At 42.8% G+C, this 20775-nt stretch overlaps 1 protein-coding gene across 1 annotated transcript in view; it reads left to right on the top strand.

Annotated features, from left to right (window-relative positions):
• The first annotated feature begins 2384 nt into the window (after window positions 1-2384).
• Window positions 2385-20775, top strand: part of dachd (dachshund d) — a 93764-nt gene continuing 75373 nt past the window's right edge. The window contains exon 1 of the mRNA XM_083681578.1: window positions 2385-2992. Coding sequence (XP_083537704.1) covers window positions 2454-2992 — 539 coding nt within the window. The 5' untranslated portion in view covers window positions 2385-2453. The remainder of the gene's footprint in view (window positions 2993-20775) is intronic.

Raw genomic sequence — 20775 nt, 5'->3', positions numbered from 1 at the left:
TTTCTTATTCACCATGCTTTCTAAAGCATATCAATTTTGTTAATACCATGTAATTAAAACACGTCACTACAAGTTGCTGGCTGTATTAATGACTATGAAAATTATTTTAATTAAATAGCCAATTATAGAAAAATCCTAACCATGAGAATTGACATTTAAATGAATTTAATTTAAATTGCTTTTCAACATTGTTTTATAAAAGCTTTATGGGGTGAATAAATTATTACATCAAACAATATACTGTGTCATTGATCATACAGAAGTCTTGTCTCATATCTATACATTTTTAAATACTTTGCTGATGCCATTCATCAGTTTTGGGGTGATTACATTTGGACAGTAGTCATTTGTTTGCAATGTCCTCATTTTCTTTACAGTTTCATGGACTTGTGGAAACTCTCTAAACTATGTAAAGTAGCTAATGACTTGTAACCAACTTCACACAACAACGATTGTCAGAGTTGATCATATTCATACTCTTCTGGTTGCCAGGGGTAGTAATACTTACAAAGGGACAACTGACAACTTTGACACAACATGCTCACACAATCATTTATTGTTATTTGGTGCTGACAAAAACGATTTCCATCGACTTTGTCTTGGTCTTTCAACCAAAAAACACTTCTTGCTAGGCAAAGAAGCATGGTGAACAAGTGCTTACAAGTCAAGTCAAGGTGGAAATTCATTGTACTTACTTCATAACGGAAAAAGCCATCTGACATGCTTTTCCTGCCAATAAGCCTGTACACAATTCATGCCCCTGTACAGCTTTCCAAAAGGACATGAGTCAAGCACCCCCATTCACCAGGGCAAATGAATAGTATTGAGAATAACAGTGTATATGATACCATAAGCCATGTTTTTTCATAGGGGTTGTGTTTTGATAGCTGAGGTCTGATACATAGTGCCCACCCAGCTTGTTAAGAGGCATTTGAAACTAAAACATCATAAGTATCCTGTGGTGCTTTTAAACGTATTTTACTTTGAACAACATTAATGACAGTCGTTTCTCCAGATTATGAGTACAGTGATTTGCAGTTAACCCATGCAAACATGAAAAATAGTGGGCAAACTATTGTGACATTCATTGTATATAATGAAATCTTAATATGGTGCATATTTAAGCGAAAGGTTAGCAACATAAAGGGCAAATGGATTGCCTGGCTATGAATTTTAAGTAGCTATTGATTTTACACTACAAGCTACCTCTTTCCCTGAATGATAATTTTGAAACGGCACACTGCTTATCTTAAGGCAGATCTGACACACAACAGGAATCCACTGGGTGTTAAAGGAAAAGTACAGTATGTACAGTATGTATGATAAATTGATCACTGTTACACAACTCCATTACCTCCAAATCCCCAAAATAAACAAATGTTGTTGATTGCACCAATAACATGTTAATTAAACAGCAATGAACTCAAGAGTACTTAACCATTGAGGTGATACATGGGTGGCTGAAAATGGAGAGCTGGATACAAATTGAAACAGGGAGGAAGAACAGACAGTTGATAGTGCATGTTGACACCTCATGATAATTTAAGCAGATATAAGCCTTGACACCTGTATCTGTTACAAACTAATGATTTCACTTTATTTCAGTACCCTCACATTCATCACATTAGTCTTTTGTTGACACATTTGGCACCTGAGTCACACTGAAAACTCACACCATGCAATTCTGAGTCACCTAAAAGCCTCTTTAAAGGGCGTTGGAAGTTTGGGGAAGTACGATAGATGCATGAGAATCACGAATTTTATCAGTCAATTTCACACTTCAATTGTCAAATAGTGCTCATCCATGATAACACCCTCGCACACTTAACAGTCTCTGTGTGTATTTAGATAGCTGGTGTATAATAATTGAAATAATTGCATTAATCTGTGATTTGCAAATAACATTTCAACGGAGTGGTTATTTATGTCGCCTTATTTTTTGTGTGTTTTAAAGTGGGTTAATTTTTGTCATTAAGCTGTTTAATAAGTCGGTAATTGTTTTACTTAAGCTCTACATCAAATGTTCCTTTTCCAGCTCTGAAAAACGTGTTTAAGGGTCAATAATATAACGAAATATATACTGTCATATATGATTTAACAACATGATGTGTAATTTGTGTTTTGTGTGCTATCTGTTCTTCAAAGGCTTTCACTGTCCCCTAGCTCCGCCCTCTCTGTACCTTGTGACAACAACAACTCATCCACAGAGCGGAGCCGCACTTTTCAGCTCATTTTCCTCCTGTCATTCCTCCTCCTATCTTTGATCATTGTCCCGCCGCGCACAGCCCAAACCTCACTCACCACGTCTTTTCAGCATCTCTTTCTGATCTCCAACTCATCAGAGGAGCTAAACTCCCGTGGATTCTTTCATTTAGGGTTTCTCAACAGCGGTACTTTTTTTTGCAGGACTGGGTTTTATACTTTGAACTTCGGCTACTCTTCCCTAGGTGACCATGGCCGTACCGGCTGCTTTGATCCCACCAACCCCTCTGGTCCAGCCGCCTCCGATCTCAACTCCTTCAGCGACAACCTCCCCACCGTCGACAACTTCTTCCCCGTCTCCCTCCATGGCCCCCTCCGGACAGAACCTGTTCAGATCGGAGCTGCTCGCCACCAGCAGCCCGGGCATCCCGACCGGGACTCTGCCCAGCAAGCCAGTGTACTCGACCCCTTCGCCTGTTGAAAACACTCCGCAGAACAACGAGTGTAAGATGGTCGAGTTAAGGGGGGCCAAGGTGGCGTCTTTCACCGTGGACGGGAGCGAACTCATCTGCCTTCCCCAGGCTTTCGACCTGTTTCTGAAGCACCTGGTGGGGGGACTGCACACGGTGTACACCAAGCTGAAGCGCCTGGAGATCACGCCGGTCGTATGCAATGTTGAGCAGGTCCGCATCCTCAGAGGGCTCGGCGCCATCCAGCCTGGAGTCAACCGCTGCAAACTCATCTCGAGAAAAGACTTCGAGACTCTGTACAACGACTGCACCAATGCGAGGTGAGTGCAGAGGGAGATGATAATGTGGATATATTGTACATGTTTTACGCCCGCTTTGCGCGTCAAGGCTGATAAGAAAGGAAGGGGGAGACATTTTTCCATTTTATGGAAGTCGTCTTACAGATGTCATTAGGCTTCAATTACTCACTTTAGAGTAATATTTCTGTTGAGTCTTAATGTGTCAAAGCTGATAGGTACATTGAGTTTTGTCTCTTGTGTGTTACAAATGGAGATGTCGAGTGCGCGTCACTCCAAAAAGTTTTGGCAAGTTGATTACATTTGCATTGATGCTTATTACACATAGATGTGTCACTCACTTCCTCAAACCAAACTAATGAAAGTTACACTTCAATCAGTTGAAGTGTTAAAAGTGTTTCACGGCCTTGAATTCAGGTGTCACCTAAAACGCACAGAAACTCGAAAACCAGAGCCCGGAGCGAGAGCACCTTCATCCGCTGTGTGCGCCTGCCTGCCTCGCCACATCTCCACTCTAATTTAAGGCCACTATTAACTCTACTTTATTTTTAAATGACATTGAAATAAAAGTAGGTTATGCTATAACAGCTTCCCTAGCCATGAGGTCAATACAATTTTGCTTATGTTAACTTTGACTAAACAAACCTTAACAGATACTTATTATTATTATTATTATTATGATTTTGATGATGATGATGATTATTATTAAATGCATTTAATTCAAACTGAGCTAAAGGAAGACTACAATAAAGGCATTTTAAAAGTATGTTAATGTTAGATTTGGTTTGGATTGCAAACACTTTTTAAAGTGAGGTCATAATTGCGCCGAAGCAGAAAATACACTTGCATAAACATCATTGTAGTTGTTGATAAATAGATCATGTTTAATTCTACATTCTGTTTATGTAGATAGGCATAAAAACGTTTTTTTTTTTCACAAAACATAACAGTTAAATCAGACAACCTCATGTAGGCTAAATACAGTAAACATCCTTAATGGAAAATGAGTTATAACTAAGAATATGTTTCCAAACTAACAAACAACCTCTGTCAAATGTTTTTATTTGAGTTCAAACGTTAGTCAGTTATAACTGAATGCATTATGCAATTTTAGAGAATACAGTCTGTTATTTCCCCCAACCATGCTCATGTGTGGGATGTTATTGGCGAGATTTAGGTGGAGATCAATATTTGATTAAAGGCCATTTTTAGTGTTAGGGTTGCTCATATGGTTTGATGTATTGCTCAATCTGATGGGATGGGTTCAGTCTGGTCAAATATGCCATCTAATCTGTCATTATGATTGATTTAATATTGATCTCCCATCCTGAAATGAGCTGGAAATGCAAATATGAGGGAAACACTATCATGAGCGGGGATATCTATTTTTTGTGTCATGGCATAGTCCTTGAGGTAAAAACAACATGATAGGCTTCCTTACTAGTGCATTTAAAGGGTGTGATTTAGTATTGTTGTAATAATTGTGTTAGGATTTTTTTCAGTGTGTTTATGCGCCCTAACATACACACACACACACACACACACACACATACTTACACAAACACACACACACACACACACACACACACACACACACACACACATACTTACACAAACACACACACACACACACACACACACACACACACACACACAAACAGACACACACACACACACGCACACACACACACACACACACACACACACACACACACACACACACACACACACACACACACACACACACACACACAGGTTGTCGCTGCATTTACTCTGTCACTTTCCTTTTCAGCCATAGGTTTTGTACACAGTTCATATTAATACTTTTATTTTTTTTTCATTGGAAGTGCATCTTAATTTCAGCACGTTTGCAATTAATTAAGGTAAAGCAAATGAAGACAAAGCAAAGTTTGAAATATTTCATGGCGACAATATGCATAGAACACATTTATCGCTTTATCAGCTTTCAAATAATATTCTGATATCAAACCCTACTTTCATGTAACACATACACATTTTTATCATGCATGTATTCTAAGACCGGCAGACTTCAGTAGAACTGTTCCTCAATGTTATTATACAGTACATATGCTACTGTACCTATCCTCATTCACACTGAAAGCCTGTGTATAATTCACCTGTCCAGCCTTTCTCTGGTAGCATTAACACCAAAGCTTTAAAGAATGAAGTAATGAAGTAATGCCCCTTCAGTTAGAGAGTTGAAAAATGCTGTGTATTCCACAGTTTGTGCAGTGTTCCCGCTCTCCAGTAGCATTCTATGGGTGCTCCAGGTGACAGAGTGTGTGGTTGAACTCCCCGGGTTGCCAATGGAGGGATGGCCAGGGATGGGGTTAAAGGATAATGCAGTTCCTCGCGTCGCTTTAATGACGCTAAAGTGCTGGGCTATTACGGGCACATGGAGAGGACTGTAATTGTCTCTGAAAGCAGCCAGGTTCTCCTGGTGTTGGGCTGAAATCAATCACTCAGACCCGGCCTGCCTCTCTGCCTCCCCGCTTGCCTGCCTGCCTGCCTGCCTGCCTGTTTGCCTGCCTGCCTGCCGCCCAATTTGGAAAAATACATCATGGAACACTGTGGCATCTGCTGGTTATTGTTAAGATATTGGGGGGAAAAGTAGTATTAATTTTGTTTTTAATTTGCAGTGTTTTACCTATTCGGTATCTGTGCGGATGTTGTGTAAACGGTCAGTCAGGAAAGTCTGAATTCAGGTTGCATATTATACTAAACACTGTATATAATTGTATCCAATTATATACAGTAGGATACTGTCGATAGGTCCTTTTTGGTAGATAAAAAGTATCTCAGTACACAGTGACTTTATTCAACACTAGTGCTGCTGCCAGAAATATTTCAGCTTTTCATCCACGTCCTTTACAATGCCGTTCTACTCTTTTATACAGTGGCACTGGGGTGACAATGGGGCGTAGAATACTCTTGCACAATAGGTCTCACTATTTCACATGGCTTTTTTTCCTCTTAGGGCCCATTGTGCTAAAACAACAGCACTCTCATTTTATACTGTGTGTGAATAGCATCACACAGATCTGCCCAACCCTGCTGTTTTAGTTTTGGTTGCCTGGTGAAGACCTGGCATTGGACCTTTTTAAAAAAAAGAAAAAAAAAACTTTTTGTTATAATAAATTGGACTGCAAAGCATGTCCTTTCTACCCTTTCTTACCCTTTTTTTTTTAATCCAGCACCTGAGAAATCACAGGTGTTTTCATATCACACTAAACCTACGCTTTAGGTTAGAGGTGAGATGCTTCCTCCCCTCCCTGTATCGAAGAGCCTCTCACAGGTGAGAGTGCTACAGACCGGATAAGCTACAGTACAGTGAGTCCTTGTACAGTACAGTATATCTCTATGGAAAAGGAGAGTGTGATCATTCTCAGCCTCTCGGCTCCTCTCAGAGAGACTCTCAGCCCAGATTACCACTGCCCCTCTCTGCTCTGTGGCTCATCCAGGGTCAGTAATCTGCCTGCTCCAGCTCCCCTTACTGTACGGCTCGTTATGCCACTGGCCTAGGAGGAGCCCCTCAATGCCAAATACTTGTTTCTCTCCTCATTTTCCCCGTGGTGGGACAGAGCGGCTTCTCACTGCCGTGTGACACTTGAACTCTGGGAAAGGTTATTATAACACGAGGGGCGCTGCGGAGATATCGCATCTCTCTCATTGGTTGGTTTTGTGGAGACAGGCTATCCGGTGCTCGGGCAGAAATGCAGCAGTTAATTGACAATCATTGTCTACCCCTGAAGGTTAAACACACGCCCCAGACGACGTTCCTCCGCTGGGAATGGGACTGTTTTTCACTTACACGCCCTTTTTAAATAGATTTCCTCCCCTTGAAGTCAAATGTTTCCTACTCTGAGATGTTAAGTCTGTTAAGTTATAGTGCAGTGGCTTTGAGGTTCAACAATTTGTCATCATGATATTGATATGACACTGTATATTTTCAGAGACATCACTTCTTTCCTTTATTTGTTATTTTAGCGTGTTTACGCCTAAACACACATATTTGCAAATGATGGTAATTGTTTTGTTTAGCGCTCAGGGTGAGCTGCCACTAAGGGTGCCAGCTTGTCTCTCTCACTCTCTCTCTCTCCCCTGTCTCTCTTCTCTGTCTCTGCTGAGCTCTCTTCTAATATATTTGTTTTCTACAAGGCACGGATGTGTTTACAGGTACTCAGGGGAGATTTCTGGATCCCATTCAAATCATTCCTAGTCAGAGTGGGTGCTAAGATACCCGTCACCCGGCAACCACATCCAAGAGGGAGCTGGGGCGATAATAACTTCAAAAACAGAGTGACAGATGCCTGATTAGAGAGAGAGAGAGAGGGAGAGAGAGAGAGAGAGAGAGAGAGAGAGAGAGAGAAGAGAGAGAGAGAGAGAGAGAGAGAGAGAGAGAGAGAGAGAGAGAGGGAGGGGGGGTAAGAGGCTTGTTAAAACAAATTAATTCAAACAATTTCTTGAAAGTCAAACTGACATATCACTTTTATTGTGTGTTAGCTTTGTTGCTTTTATGGAAAAGGTGTTTTTACGTGTATTATCATTCCGAGGAGCACTGCTAAATGTATTTAGTATCTAGTTATATGTGCTCATTAACTAATTGTGCTTTTGGCAGATGGCAGCTAGGTGTTTTAAAAGCAAATGGAGTCTCCTTGAAAATCACTATTGTTTTATTCATTTGATTTTCATACAGCTGGAACAAGTACAAATACATAGCACAGATATCCCCCTGAAGTTTTAGGAATAATCTTTAACACGGTTCCTAAATACAGAAAAGTTGGATCTGTTTTCTGATTTCCTGTTTGTTAAACGGAATAATTCCCATATGCAAATATTTGGCAAGCTCAAAAGAGATTGTCCAAATTGCACTGTATCTTTTTAAAGGAAGGCATTGTTTTGTATTTGGCTAATATCATTTCTGGATTTAGAGTTATTTGCATGCCAAAGAGGAGTGTATTGTTAATTTGCCTGTTGGACACAGAGGCTGTCCAAGCTCTCATCCTATTTGCATGCTTTCACTGGATAGATGGGCGTCAGGAACAGAAGTACTGATGCATTCAGGATGGCAGGTCCTTAAACAAAGTGAGTTATTGCTGAACACGACACAACACCAACATCAGTTTTAACACAGCGGCCTTTCTACTGCAATCATACAAGCAGTACTTGTTCAATCTCTTAACACTGCAACATCGGAAAGATTTCAAGACACACAAATCAAACCGTTTTAAACCCGTCCGTCAAATTGAATTATCAACCAGATTAAACTAGATTTGTTAACAGTGATATTGCCTGTCGAATTTGCACCTGAGGCTTATTGCCTGACAGGAGAGCAATGCATTTTGGGTCAGTCTGATTTCCGAGTTCCGCTCTGCTCAGTCAGTGCTCTCTGGCTTGTCTTTAGAAACCAGCTCCTTCACATTACTGCACATTTAGTGAGCATGGCGGAAGTCACTGGTGCTCTTACCAGGATGTTAAATGCTACTGACAGAAGTTAGAGGGAGCAGATGAGATTTCCTGATTGGAGAAGGAATGCAGGCCCTAGCTTGGCTCTGTCTAATATGGTCACGTAGAGAAATTGATTTTCCTCAGAAATTAATTAATTTTTCATATAGCCCAAAGCTGGAGTTTAAAAAGAGTGTGCACTTGCTGGTTTCCTATTTTCCCCCCTTTTTTTAAAGAATTATTGCCTAATCATATTAATACTTTTGCCCGAAGGATAAAAAGATAATTGTACAAATGCATTTGGAAATATGTATCACTGAGTATTTATGATTAAATTATGCAAATAACTCCGCTCCCATCCTTCGTGGGCCCATATTGTCTAATTAGGATTGATATGCCGAGTAGATGCTGGGGAATCTGAATACAAGCATGTCCAAAGAGCAGAAAATTGAAAATGACAAGGCTGGAATCCTTAAAAAGTGTGTAGTTTTTTTTTCCTCTTCTCTGTCTAATTCGGCGTAGCTGTATCAGGAGTTAATTTTCCCCGGCTTCATTTCTCGTCTGAGCTGACAGGAAAAGGAATCCATCAGGGAAGCAATCTCAGATGGGATTCCACAAATTTCCTCCACTTGTTTTTTTCTCCCCCTCTTCATTTTCACGGAGGCTATCAGGGATGAATCTTCTCTTGAGTAAACACGTTCATGTTATTCCAGCAGTATCAATGTTTTCTGAGCTCTGTACTCAATGCGAGGGGCACCTCCCTTATAATGGGAGTATTATCAGGAGGGAATGCCATCTAACAAAAAGTCCTTTGTGCTTTTGGGATTCAATGAAGTAATGCCGTTTAGGTTATTAGAATGCCTGTGGTATTAGAGTAAGAGCGAGCTCTGCATCGGGAGTGACTGTATTGTGGTGACACATCATATCTTTCTTAATGAAATTAAATGTGATGTGTTGCCATGCATCATTGCTCATACCAGCTACTGTGCTGCTAGGGTTCTGTAAGCAAGTTAATTTGCAGGTTATCGTTATTTGAATGTGTTGTCACTGCTCAATCCTGAAATATACTGTATAGTGCTATAGACTATCACTCAATAGATACCATGGCATGGACTGTGTGATGTAAATAGAACTGGTCATATGGGAATAGAAGTACAATGAGTGGTGTAGTAAAGTGTGACAGTAGCAGGTGTGCCCGCTTCTCCTCCGTTGACAGGTGACCTGAGGGCTCAGCAGGCTCTTTTCATTAGGTCCAGGACCAGGCCAAACTCCCCCGCTTACACAGTTAGAACACCACTCAATGACCAACTGTGTAACAGATTGACTGGCCAAATGTCCTCCACATTGATAGCGACAATAATAAAACCTTAATCTATACTCGTCGACTGGTTTGACCATTTTTTTCCAAATTAGGTTTTTATTTGGCGTTAAACAACAGAGTTCAATGAGTGAACAAAGCAACCAGTGGGTGATCTACATCGTCTGTACAGTACTTCTACTTATGAGTCTCTCAGCCCTCCATTTGTCTGCCATTGTGTAACAGATATATTTCTGTGGAACACTACAGAGAAGAAACCAAAGAGGAAATGACATCGTTTTCCCCTCTTCTTCGCTTCTTCTTCAGTTGTTAGCTTCAGACGAGCGGCGCAGCACCAATGCCGGCTCCAATGCCTCCAACAGTATCTATTAAAGGCATGATTGTTATCTAATCTTTACCTGGCGCTCGCTGGAAGAGCCCTGAAGCTAATGACACTTGAGACTAGCACCACATTCTATGGCTGTTCAAAGCATCTGCTCACTCAATACCTTCTAACGAAAAAAAAACAAGAAAAGACCCCCAAAGCTATTTTTTTGTGAAGACTGCATCCACCCAGACCGCAGAAAACTGTTTATTCAGTCAATTTGGGTGAATTGAATTATAACCAGCGACATGCCTAAATATTGTCTCTTTTGAAGCAGCTGGCAGGAGACTCATCTGTAGTGTGTGTTTGGCTCTAGAGCTAGAAAGACTCCCCAAGGTTAGATAGAGATACACATCAATTAGATCGTAACGGCTAAATACAGATTGAAAATTAGACGAATGGTAGAGATTGAACCCTGTGGAGAGTTAAAGCCACGTCTTCATGTGGACTGTCAACACTGGTATGAATGCTAAACTCTGTCACATGTCTACTGGCTTCAATTACTGTACTCATCGTCTTAAAGTTATACGACAACATTTTTGGTCGCTCACAGCAAAACACAGAACTTCATAGGCGCATACCCATATGCAACACGACAATTGTTTAATTTTCCTATTAGAGACTAGAAATTAAACTTTGACCTTGTACGTACATCCAGAATGCGTCAAACTAAGTAGAGCCACTATTCTGGTGATGTAGGGTGATGCTGTAACGTCTGCACTCGTGGATGTTTTCCATACAGCGACTGTAGCTACGAGCCAAAGCTGCTCGCTGATGTTAAGGAGCACCTGTAGCGGGTATGAAAAGGGTATCCATATCACCAGGTCAACACATTTTCATCTAGCATTGACATCTCTCTCTCTTTCTCTCTCTCTCTCTCTCTCTCTCTCTCTCTCTCTCTCTCTCTCTCTACCTCTCTCCCTCCTGTTTCTGCTCTTTAAGCTCAGAGTGAGCTGAGAATGTCTGTGTGATCTGTTCACTCTTTATTGGTCGGCTGTGCTTGGGTTTCTCTCCTCTCAGACTCAAATGTCACCGTCTCCCTGATGTTTCTTTAAAAACGCCTGTGCCACCACTAGCTGTGGCGCCCGGCTATTATTACCCTCTCTTAGAGAGTGACAGTTAGGTCCTCAGAGACGTGACACCAAACTCTGGTGGGGGAACCATATAGCTGCGTCAACCTAACCGCGCCGGCCAATCAGATAGGAGTAAACTAGTTGCTCTACACCTGGTGCTATACAGCAGGTATTTTATGTTTCAGACTTGGAAAGACAATAAAAACACTTTCCGTTTCAACATTTTGGGAGTTTATTAGTAATACTAAAATGTCCACTCATTGGCCAACTGTTGGCAAAAATATAAATAAAGCAACAAAATGTGTCTGAAAAAATCCTCTGATATTTAGATGTTGGCTGTTTATCTCTGTGATAATGCTTTGAAAGGGACAGTTGATGCCTTAGTACTGTAGCTGCTTTCCTGGTAATTCCACAGTACGGCAGAAAATACTTGAAGAAGGCTTGTTCTCTATGGAAATAAACATGGTTAGGATAATAAACTGCCTCTTGGCTGAAATGGTCTGTCCACATAAATTAACCCTATGTGACTTTCACATTAGGAGCGTGATGTGTGTGTTTTGTGTGCGTGTGTGGTGTGTGGTGTGTGTGTGTGTGTGTGTGTGTGTATGTGTGTGTGTGTGTGTGTGAGTGTGCGTGTGTGCATGTGTGTGTACGTGTGTGTACGTGTGTGTACGTGTGTGTGTGTGTGTGCGTGTGCGTGTGCATGTGTGTGTACGTGTGTGTACGTCTGTGTGTGCGTGTGTGTGTACGTGTGTGTGTGTACGTGTGTGTGTGTGTGTGTGTGCGTGTGTGTGTGTGTGTGGGGGGGGGGGGGGGGGGGAGAGACACCCTCACACATCTTCACATATGAATGGGCTTCTATGAAAAGGAGGATGAATTGAGTCAAGTTGACATAGCATGCCAATAAGCTTTGTCTCATTCCCAATGCAGTATTCATTTGTGCCACAGAGAGATTTATTGCATGATTGACAATTATGAGAGGGTGACCTAGTTCTTTGTTATGGAACAAAAATGGTTTTCATCGGACGCCTTGCACTCTTTTGCATTGTGTGAACCTCCCTAGTTGGGAATAAGGAAGGCTTCCGTGCAATAACATATTTTTTATCTTTCTTTTTTTTTTTTTCTCCCAACAATTGAAACTCATGCATTTTTCTAATGGCTTCATATATTTTGCATAGAATCACATCAAGCAATATGTCTGTTTTCCAGCAAAAAAAAAAGATTGGATTTCCTACCCCATTAAGCAGTCTGAAGTATCCAAGTGGATCACATACTCTGGTGATATTTTTTATATATGCTCTTCAATTTCCATCTTTATAGAATGATTTTTCAAAAAATGTCATTTTCTTCACTGTGCATCCTTTATCTGTATCTAAGCCAGGGTTTTCAAGCACTCTTCAGTGATTATCTATCCTACACCAAACAACCAACCAGCGATGTATTATCATATCCTTTAGTGATCTAACCAAATCACTACACACACACACACACACACACACACACACACACACACACACACTTTTTCACCATTGTGATTTCCAGAATGCTCCTGTAATGGTGGTTAATATCTCCTGCTTCCTCCATGGTTGATATTACCTGTCTATTAGCTCCCTCTTGCAGCCCACTGAAGCCTAGATTACTACGACTGTGGGTAGGAAGCCTCAGCTTCTCCTGGGACACCTGGTTGACTGGCCTCACAAATGATACAAGCCAGGGTTTAGTTGGGAGTTAATATCCTGCAAAATTGTCTTGTGCGGCCCCGGCAGAATGTGGATGATTAAATGACACAAGCATATCAAAAACATTTTTCTCAGACTAGTGGGTGTTAAGTGTCGTCCCGGTGCAGTCCGTCTCCCAAGGTTGCCATTAAAAAGAAAAGAGTATTCGGGAGGGGAAGTAGGTGTCATTGAGGTGTGTGTGTGTGTGTGTGTGGATAGGATTTCAGTGTCTCTTTGATAGGTGTGATAGAAGGTTGAGAGGACATTATGCTAATGTTGCCTGGGAATCTGTTTTTGAATGTTAGTATTCAGACTCTTTCTGCGTTATTGCTGTTTGTAGGTTTGTCTGTAACAGTCGGATAGTGACCACACATTTCCCACAGTGACAAAAAGACTAAAATATCTATGCTAGTGCCATTCATTTTATCCTTTTTTTTTTCTTTTCAAAGGATACAATGCAATGTTTGACCATCGCCTGGAAAGGAGATGAAAAGCTGCTCCTGTATAATAAAGCAAAAAAGCTATTTTTGTTGTTATGGAATACCCTCTCACTCCTGACCTTTGAAATACCACAGTAGGAATGTGAAACAATACCACCACAGAGATCTGATTGCAGAGATCAAACTATTTGTACAGAGTTTTCTCCCACTCACAGACAAGGAGAAACCAAAGGAATGTGTTATCGATCGAATTCAGGACGTCATTTTGACATTTTGACATCTTATTGTAACGTAGACTATGTGGCCATAAGCAATGTCATGTTCACTCAAATAGGTTATTGGAGAGATAATTATTACATAGAACAGTGGAGAATAAAAAAGCCTTTGATAGATTGCTTTTGTGCTACCTTTAATGTGAGTTACATTCCAGTATAATATATTTGTCCTTGTGTTTTTCTGTGCAGGAGTTCCTGTAGCACTGGCAGTGTGCTGAGGTATTGTTTTATGATTTTGTCTGGCCATTGGGGACCAGGCCCTTGAGTGTGTCTTTGTCTGTGTTTGTGTGTGTGTGTGTGTGTGTGTGTGTGTGTGTGTGTATGTGTCTGTGTGTGTGTGTGTACAGTACAGTATGTGTGTCATTCAGTGCATTATATAATCTGTCCTTGATAAAGAAACCTTTTATGCAGCTGTGTCACTTACTATTCTTGCAGTGGCATGCCAGATTGGCTAATATTTTTTTTAAGTTGACGCTGTGCCCAAGAGGGACACTTAAAACGCATGATTGCACAAACCAAACCAAACTCAACCAAACTCATCCAAATCCAACTGAACCAATATGCTCTCAATAGGACCTTCTGAAATATTTGAATATTAGTGGTGGACCATGTTAGCACCAAACATTCCAGACCCTCTCCTGTTAGTGTGTTTGAGCATTACCGTAGATTGCTGTTGTTATGGAACGTCTGGTGTCAATATGGAGGCTGGTTTGCTGGTTTCTCTCTGGTTTATACTTTTACGTTCAGAGAGGCCATGGGAGGGTCAGGCCTGCTGACAGCTCCTTGGCAGTGTTGTCTCAGCAGGAAGACATCGGTTGGAGAAACAGAGAGAGAGGGGACGGAGGCCGTGTGGTCAGCAGAGAGGATGGAGTTGGAGAAGATTAGGAGTCACCCCCGGGTCATTGTGTTCCCAGCTAGCCTGGGCCTGCATGGCCTCAGTATTGTTAAAGGGAAAGGTCAGGGCTAAAGACCAGGCTAAGCCTATTAAACACCCAGACCACTTCTTCCTGGAAATCTGCACTTTCTCTGAGCCACCGCGGAGAGGAGAAAATCAGCATCGGACAGCTTAGGTCAACCGTATCTTGTTGCTGGGTTTTGACTACTGCTGAACCGACAATTTAAAAAAAAAAGACTAAAAAACATTGGTCAGCGATGTGCTACCAATACGCATAATCACCCAGGAGAGATGGCCTTACATGATTAGCTCCAGTTCGCTGTTCGTATTTGCGTTGCTGCTGACAGTCGTACGGATTTCAAATGAATTTCCACATCCGTATCAGATCGTTGGTAAATGCTTATGTACTGTATTCAGAAGGTCGGCTGAGTCCCAATGCACTTGCATAAGTCTCCCTTACCTCAAGTGATGGCTGGTGTCAGGGATGTCTGCTGTATGAAAGAAACACAGCCCGATAGCGTTTGATCCGTGATGGAGATGAGTCCACATAGGACCAGAGGTAGTGATTAATAATGGTGTGCCTGAGTAAAATGGATGTCATCCCCCTGGTCGCCTAATGAAAGCTCTTCAACATATCTGTGAGAGGCGATATGTTGACAGTGGATGATGCAAATGAGGCTAAATATGAGAGGAAAACTGAAATGAATCACCCTCCTGTCTCGGTGGCGTTTTTGTGTGCTCGACTAGCAGCCAGCCGTTTACGCCGTACAAAGCGCGGTGTGACACTCTCCCTCCTTTGTCTCAAAGTGCTAACTGTATTTAATTTCACATCTTATCAGCCCTGGCTTTGTCTGTCTGTGAGTCTCTGCGCAGTGGAGGCGACCCCTGGAGATAAACCCTGTCAGGCTCCGAGGTGATTTATTAAATTCTGATTTCTGTGAAGGACTTTAATGTCGAGGGGGCGGGGGTGTGGGGCGGCGGGGGGGGAGGGGAGGGGGGGGGGGAGTGTGTGTGTGGAGAGAAAATACATCGCAGGTGTCTGTGCCAGCTCCGGGCATGTTCCCTCTCCATTACCAGCATGGAGAGTAAGAGAGAGGCCAGAGAAGTATGTCTCTATGCTGGATTTCCTGTCTTTGTTGTGGCAGTGGGCTTGTTTTTTTCCCCTATTTCAGGCAGAACAGTGATATCAAATCTGGTCTTGTTTATATTGGAGATAACAGGGGGGACGTGGGCCTGTGTTAACGGGTGTTGGGCTCACACATGAGCAGTTGTATTTCCATGCAAATGCCCTGCTGGACACCTCAACGGGCCTCTGACCCTCTATCCAAATCTATTAGGAAAATACACAGACCGTATCGGCCACCTTATCCCCACCGTATTTGAATAAACTATGATGGCGACGGTTGTGTAACAATTTTAATGACTTGTCGGCAATTACATGAGCGAGGAGTGATTTCTGTGAAACTGTTTAGTAAATAAACATGTTGAAATCATAGAATTCAAGGGTTACGTTTCGCTACCTTCATCATAATAAGTGTCTTCAGAAAGGGTCAGCTGCGTTACTGAAAGCTCAACTGAAATGTTCACTTTCATGTATTTGTGTTATACCTTCTGGTCTTTTTTGTTATGTTTCACAGGTATACACTCTCAACGTAATTGATCTGTTATCATACGATCTCTGAGAATAGAATCAAATGGATCACAGCGATGCAGCGAGACCTGTCATTTTGAACATAATTTGACACTCGACATAATGAAATGTGCTATAGTTATGTCACAAGGTGATGTTCGTTTGGCCCTTTCTTTTGTGATAATTCATTTTTAAACGGAGAATATATCCCATAAAAGTGATATGTTACCAGCTCTGCTGTTATCTGTGAAGCACTTTGATCATAAGCTAATGTTGGGAAGGGGCAGTGCTCCTGCAGCTCTGCTCTTACACACAGTATCCCAAAGGGCTCTTTTCTCTACGATGCCTCAAGTCTAAGTCGTGAGCGCGCAGATGATAAAGAGTTGTGGATTCCATATATTTATTTATTGCTCTTATTGAAGTACTTAATAGAAATCTGTGGGTTGTCATGCGTGAACAGCTGTGTAGGCCAGACCTGCGTGTCTGAGAGAAAACACTCCAGAGGAGCTGTTGCAATACACACACACACACACACGCACACGCACACACACACGCACACGCACACGCACACACACACACACACACACACACACACACACACACACACACCTCTGCTCCACATCATGTCGTGAACTCCCCCAGTCTCCTCTCTAAACCAGGGCATATCCCCCTCTCAAGCTGGAGGGCCAACATGCTAACCTGGTTTCCGTGATAGATCATGAAACATAATTATCCTGCTGCTTCAAGAATACATGTACTGTCTCAATATACAGGCAAAAAAAAAAAAAAACAGAAATATAAATTCAAATTTTCAGCGCATGGAAAGAGTGTTGTTGACCTATCCTCGACCTATCCCACAAACCCTGGTGATGGTGTTTGATTGAACAGGGCGCCAGATCTTAGGGCCGGCTCCTGTGATACCCACGTCTCCCCATCTCCATTGTTCTCTGCTAGTCAGCATCTTTTGTCTTTGCCACTGATTTGTCTTTTGATCTGTGCGAGTGATTTATCTGCATGGAATCGTTTTTCTCCCCATTCCCCCTCAGGAAATGTGGAATGAGGCTCGGCTAACCTTGCCAGGACCAAACAAAGCCTGGGAGCTGATCTCATGTATTTTGATGCAGTGTTTGAAACAACACACAGCTCAGAATAGACACACACACACACACACACCAAAATATAACACAGTGTCCTTAGCTTGTTGTCTACCAAATATACCTTAACCACAATTTCCACTGTAGAAGGAACTCTCTCCTACTACTCTCCAGAAGTACAGTAATGATGGTACAGTTGGAAGTAAGTTGCCCCATATCCCTTACCCTTCCAATACTCCCCCAGAGCCTGCTCCACACAGAGGCCCTAGTAGCTAACAGTCACACATGCAGGAGCTGAAACCACGATGACTGTGGTGATCGAGCGGGGACTGTAATGCCTTCCGACTGCAACAGTTTTCCCTCTGTTTGCCTGGTTAAAAACGCCAGGGGTTGGGGGGATTGGAGTTGACAACCCTGAGGGGATTGGAGCTGTTTGCCTTGTGCGTTTTTTTTCCCCGCCCGCCCTCGTGTGCAGCTGTTAAAGCCTCCTCCCTCCTCCCGCCAGCTGCCAGAGAGAGAGAGAGAGAGGGAGGGAGAGGGAGAGGGAGAGTAAACACAGCCACTCAACACCTGCCGCCCGGTGGGGAGAAAAGGTGTGTAGAGGGAAAAACGGTGGAGAGAGGGGGGGGGGGGGGGGGGGGGCGAGGGGGGGGTGTGACGAGGGGGGTGAGAGAGAAACAGGTAGACATGATATAGGTATAGCAGGCTATAGTTCTGCAGAGCTAGAGAACAAGAGAGAGAGAGAGAGAGGGAAATAAGGGAGGCGGGTGGATGATTTGCAGGTACTGTAGGCTGTAGGCTGTAGGCTGCAGATAGGCCTGAAAGAGTGGGAGAAAGAGTGAGAGAAAGAGTGAAAGAAAGAGAAAGAGAGACAGATGGGGACATGCAGGTAGGCTGCAGCTTCAGTACTGCATTCCACCTGTATGAGGCCTAGGCTGCTCTAAGTGTTCCCTCATGTTGGCCGTCTGGGTATCCTCAACAGTAATCATAGTTGTTCTTCAAAGTTTTGTCCAGATGTTTTAATGTTTTGATCAATACTATTGTGTCATAAATTACTAACAGGTTTGCCTGTACTGCAATTGTGTAATTTTTCCAGCTTATCCAAGAACCCAAGAAACAAAGCGAACATGTTGGAACAGAACCACTCAGGAACGCTAAAGCGTAATATGAGTGTTTTCATTGATATTTTTATTCCAATATGTTCTTAAAAGGTTAGTAAATACGTCTAAACTGATACTATTCATACCCCAGTGATAAGCCTGACCTGAAAGTTTGCACGCAGAGGTATATTTGATTACTCTCTAAAATATGCCAATGTATTATTCAGATATAATGAGGCGCCAATCTCTTAATCAGCCTATTTCTCTATATCAGAGGAGAGCAGAATTTCCTCAGTTCCGTTTTGGGACTAAATTGTCAATTTGCTGACATTATCTAAACAAGAAATATTAAAACTAATTAAAGAAATGTCCCTGTAAGATCTTGATAAGGTGAAGGTTTTTTTTTTTCCGGACGGCTCAGCTCTGCTCTGCTCCACTCAGTCTGTTAGGAGACTTGCCACAGGCTTGTCTCTGCACAGGAAGTTAGGAAACTCTTACTGCCGTATCTTTTGCACGAGGAAGTTCCAGCCTGCTCTTTTGGCTCTGTTGACTGGAGTCCATAAAACGGCTTTATTAAAAATGACACCATTAGACTCTGTATTTGCTTTGTGGCTGCCGGTCTAGATGATATGAGGCCACGTGGTGCTGTGGAGCTTGTCTCTGATAGCGATGGTTTATGGCAGATAGCAGATGTCCAGACTCAGAGTGGTACAAATAACATATTGTATACATCTCCTAACCCTCCAATCCAGATGATCTCGTCACACTTATAATCTCCACACAGACATAACCAGTTGCACCAACTCCAGTACCATTGAATTGCAAGTCATCCCAGCTCACATTTCCTGTGCCCTGTGTTAGTGTAAACCGCTAACTGATACTACAATACCGAGGTCAACACAAAGCTGAGCTGAATTGATGCAAGCATTTCTCTCCATTACACAAGTGTGCCTGAATACTTAGGCCTTCAGTCAGTGAGGCAATGGCCCTGCATTTCTCAACCAAGCCCAGGCACAGCTTCATCTTGATAAGAGACCTGAAACCAGTACATTGAACTGAACACAAAGCGCACAGCAATTGTGTGTGTGTGTGTGTGTGAGTGGGTGTGTGTATGTGTGTGTGTGTGTGTAGGTGTGTGTGTGTGTGCGTGCGTGCGCGCATACCAAGTGTGTGTGTGGGTGTGTGTGTGTGTGTGTGCGTGTGCATGTGCGTGTCTAAAACAAAACAACAGAGGGGACGACCAGAAAGAGAGCCGTTTCTTCTGGATGATGTTATGGCTACCTCCTGTTCAGCTCTTTTCCCCGAGCCCCAGGCGACTGGAAGGCATGAAGGACACCTGGGTGCGACTTTATTAAAGTATGAAATGAGAGGTCACTGACGCGGCCGTCCCACACATGACATCCTGCTGCTGGGCCTTTCTTCCCTGCCTCCTCCTCTCAGCCCAGGGCTCTGATGACTTCTCTGTGAGAGTCTGCTTCATTAATCCCCCTGAGGGACCCCTCTCCACGGCTCCTTTCTGCGTCTGATGTACAAATGTAATTCCTGATAGGTCTGTGAGATGGGAGCCGCGTCTATCAAGGCTTTTAATTAATGTGGCGGTGCTACTCTCGACGTATCGCCATGTTTATCTAGAAATTCATGACCAGGGTGAAGACGGATGGGATTGTTCAAAGATCACTGTGGAAGGGGCTGTAAAAGGGGGCTCTGTGCTTGTCGCTCGGATGTGTGTGTGTGTGTGTGTGTGTGTGTGTGTATGTGTGTGTGTGTGTGCGTGTTCGTGGCACGTGCGTGCGTGCGTGTGTGTGTTTGTGTATGTGTTTGATTCAGCTGTCACACCTCTCTAATGTGTTTGTCTTTCTTTAAAAACATACAATGTTATGAATAGGTACAGGAAGCCACCTACAAAGTAGCATTATCACAGAATTCTTTGGGTTTCACTGTAAATCTTAACTCTGACAATAGACTGCTAGACCCTGTTTGCATTGGCAGGCTGTTTCCAGTGTAATAGCTGTACAGTGTCATTGTCAGTTTCTTATCGTGGCAGCCACAGCCTTTTCTGACACACTGGCACCTCAGTGGTGTGTGTGTGTGTGTGTGTGTGTGTGTGTGTGTGTGTGTGTGTGTGTGTGCGTGCGTGCGTGCGCGCGTGTGTGCATGCATGCACGCGTGTGTGGATTATGTTTGTCTATGTGTTGCCCCCCCCCCCCCCCCCCGCCTATAGAGACAGCGAGATCTGACATACAGAGAGAAACAAGAGATCATAAGACACCACTCTCTCAGATGGACCTGAGTTATCATTTCTGTGGCACAATTCCTTTTTAACACCATCATTCTCCCTGGGTCTCATCGGCACAGAGGCTCATTTGTATGCCGTCCTTAGCGGTTGTGTTTGGGCTAGCTCTGAGTCGCACAAAGCCTTTAATTGTGAGGTTTA

Source organism: Argentina silus, assembly GCF_951799395.1.
Source record: "Argentina silus genome assembly, chromosome: 12".
Classification (NCBI taxonomy): domain Eukaryota; kingdom Metazoa; phylum Chordata; class Actinopteri; order Argentiniformes; family Argentinidae; genus Argentina; species Argentina silus.
The sequence above is the reverse complement of the archived record's forward strand: the minus strand, read 5'-3'. Positions and strand labels throughout refer to the sequence as shown.